Source organism: Cryptomeria japonica, chromosome 7, assembly GCF_030272615.1.
Source record: "Cryptomeria japonica chromosome 7, Sugi_1.0, whole genome shotgun sequence".
NCBI classification, from domain to species: domain Eukaryota; kingdom Viridiplantae; phylum Streptophyta; class Pinopsida; order Cupressales; family Cupressaceae; genus Cryptomeria; species Cryptomeria japonica.
In genome coordinates this window covers 670,214,649-670,217,783 of record NC_081411.1, presented here as the reverse complement: position 1 = coordinate 670,217,783, position 3,135 = coordinate 670,214,649, and the positions used below count along the sequence as shown (strand labels likewise).

General features: G+C 38.1%; 1 protein-coding gene across 1 annotated transcript; it reads left to right on the top strand.

Moving 5' to 3' along the window:
* The first annotated feature begins 1,349 nt into the window (after positions 1-1,349).
* Positions 1,350-2,693, top strand: LOC131044336 ((S)-canadine synthase CYP719A21-like). Its single transcript, XM_057977643.2, has one exon. It carries the CDS (start codon positions 1,350-1,352, stop codon positions 2,691-2,693), a length of 1,344 nt encoding a protein of 447 aa, XP_057833626.2.
* Positions 2,694-3,135: the final 442 nt, after the last annotated feature.

Here is a 3,135-nt window from a genome sequence, read left to right as displayed (position 1 = left end):
TGCATCAAATGCTCTTCTAACGTCTTACTAAAATTTAAAATATCATCTAAGTAAATGGTAATGAATTTTCCGAAAAACTCTTTTATTGTCTAGTTCAAGTTCATGAGCCTCATGAATGTACCGAGTGTGTTGATTAGCATAAAAGGCATGAGTAAGTATTCATACTAGTCATCCTTTGTTTTGAAAGTTGTTTTCCATTCCCTTCTAGTATAGATCTAGTAATATTTACTTTTCAAATCAATATTTATGAAGTAATAAAATCCACTAAAGTAACCCATAATGTCATCCACCCTGGGTAAGGGAAATTTTTACTTGATTGTGATCTTGTTTATAGCTCAATAATCTGTACACATCTTCCATTATCCATCCTTCTTTGGTGCTACTACTATAGGTAATACACATAGACTAAGGCAATCTTTGATGAAACATTTCTTCAACAACTCTTGTACTCTTCTCTTCAACTCTTCATTGTGTGTAGGACTCAATCTATGGGATACCTCATTCGGCAAACTAGCCCTTGGTATCAATTCAATCTAATCATAATACTGTAGTCTAATCCAAATTGTGTGAATCTATTTTGACATGATTATTCTATCCTTAATAATCATGGACCTTTTATATCTACATGAAAATTTTGTTCTAAAGATATCTATACAATAAAAGCATTGGTGGTAATAAGAAGTGATGTTACAAAGTACACTAAAATATAGCCTATTCTTAATAGACATGATCCTTTTATAGTATATCTTTAAGAAGTTGATAGTTGAGTAACAAATGTTTTTTTTTTTTTTTTTTCATGTAGGATTTTTCACTCATAAAGACATACTAGTTATCAATACAAGAGCACAAAGATCACAATCTCAACATCATCTCTCATGATCAGCAAGACTTAATCCCTAGTGAACTTACTTAGAACCATTCAACTTCACCAAAAGATCAAAGAGAATAACGAAACCCGATAACCAAAGCTACACAAAAACGAATGTCGAAACCCACGACAGTTTTATTTAATAAAAAGTATAATACTATTCAACACCTAACTTGGCGCAGCATTGGGAGATCTGAGCGTATTTATCGTAGCTCTCTATGTAGTCCATTCATTTGTGATGGATCAAACGCTGCCTTTTGTGAATGATCTTCCGGCATTCCATTTCCTTCATACCCCCACTCTACAAGGGGCTCTTATTTTCCTTTTCGCAGCTTCACTCATTTCCACATTTGTTTCCCTAGCCTTTCTGTTGTCGTCAACTAAGGAGAAGAAATGTCCTCCATCTCCACCAAGGCTGCCATTACTGGGCTATTTGCATCATCTGAACAAGGGTGAAAATCTTCTTTCCACCTTGACAGACATGGGCAAAACATATGGTCCGGTCATGACAGTTTGGATGGGTCCATTGCCAGTTATAGTCCTCACCGGCCAAGCTCCAATCTGGGAGGCCCTGGTTAATCAGGCCGTCAATTTTTCTGGTCGGTACTTATTCTACTGTAGGCAATTCATTACTGCCTCTTACAGGACTACATTTAGTTCTCCCTACAACGAGCATTGGATTAAGCTTAGAAAGATTCTGCACAACAATGTTCTCAGCCCAGCCCATGTTGAACTTCAGAGCTCTTCTCATCAGGCAAGTGTGAATAAACTCATCAACAACTTAGAAAAGGAGATGAAAGAGAACGATGGCGTGGTGAGGCCCCTTCATGCCTTGAAAATGATGGCAATGAGTTTTATTGCCCCATTATGCTTTGGCTTGGACTTTCAAGACGATAACTTCTTTTCCAAGCTGGAAGAATTCATAGCTGAAGTTATTATGCTGACTAAAACAGGAGATACATTTCTGGATTTATTTCCTCTTAGTTGCTTCTTTGTTCCTTCATCAATCAGAACTGAAAGGAAACGGAAGTCTCTGCGAGATGATATTCTGCATCTCCTGTTGCCTTTTATCCGATTTGCTCGCAGTTATAGAGAATGCTTTAAGTGGTCTGCTCCCAGCAGTTTCTTGTATTGTTTACTGTCCATTGGAGAAGGGGAGGAGGCCGAACATAAATCAAAGTTATCCGATGAAGAGATAGCTTTCAATTTGTATGAGCTGTTCGTTCTCGCAGTAGACAGCACATCCACGACCATAGAATGGGTTCTCGCTTACCTGATAACCAACCCCCACATCCAAGAGAGGGCTTTTCAAGAAATAAGCCAAGCAGCGCAGGAAGGAAAAGGTGCGTTGTTAGGTTTTGAGGATTTGAGGAAGCTTCCATACTTACAAAGTGTGGTGAAGGAAACGGTGAGAAAAGAATCGATTACCCCACTTGGGATGTTTCACCAGACAGAAAACGAATGTAAAGTGATGGACATCACCATACCTGCAAAGTCAGTAGTTCTCTTTAATCTACACAGCGTGTCCAACGATCCTGAGCTTTGGAAAGAGCCCGACGAGTTCAGGCCTGACAGATTTCTCGACAAGAATGAGTCGGAAAAGGTCAGAATGGCATATCTTCCGTTTGGAGCAGGAAGGCGTGTGTGCGCAGGAATGGACTTGGCCAGCGTGTATATTTCGGTCACTCTTGCCAGTTTACTTAAATCATTTGAGTGGGGATGTGCGAAGGAAGGTAGTCTGCCTGATCTTAGTCGGGATGTTTCAAGTCTGCTCATGTCCATGAAGTATCCATTGGAAGCTCGAATTACACCTCGTCCATCATGAACAAGATATCATAAATAACAAACAACATAGGTTGTTTGAACTTTCCCTGCTTATGTGCATCTCTTTGTATATGTCCTCCATCATTTGTTTGATTTTGAGGTTTTTGACTTTCCATGTACCTCTGTAGTCTTATAATTTGGAATTTGTAATATATTTACTATATCATTCTATTAAGTGTAACTTTATTGTTGAATAATCTAAGTCGACAATGGTGTTAATATCATAATTTTATGTTTTTATGTTTCAAAAATGATTCAGGCATGGATCCATAGTCATGTATGCATACAAAGATTAGTAGAGATCACATTAGGCTAATCATGTATAGTGATGGTTCAACTCGATTGCTATGGTGAAGAGACAATGTTCATAAGTGACTTGATGATGGTTTCAAACGAGTGCATGCATTGAGAGTGGTTTTTTTCACAATATATTATAGTAGAAA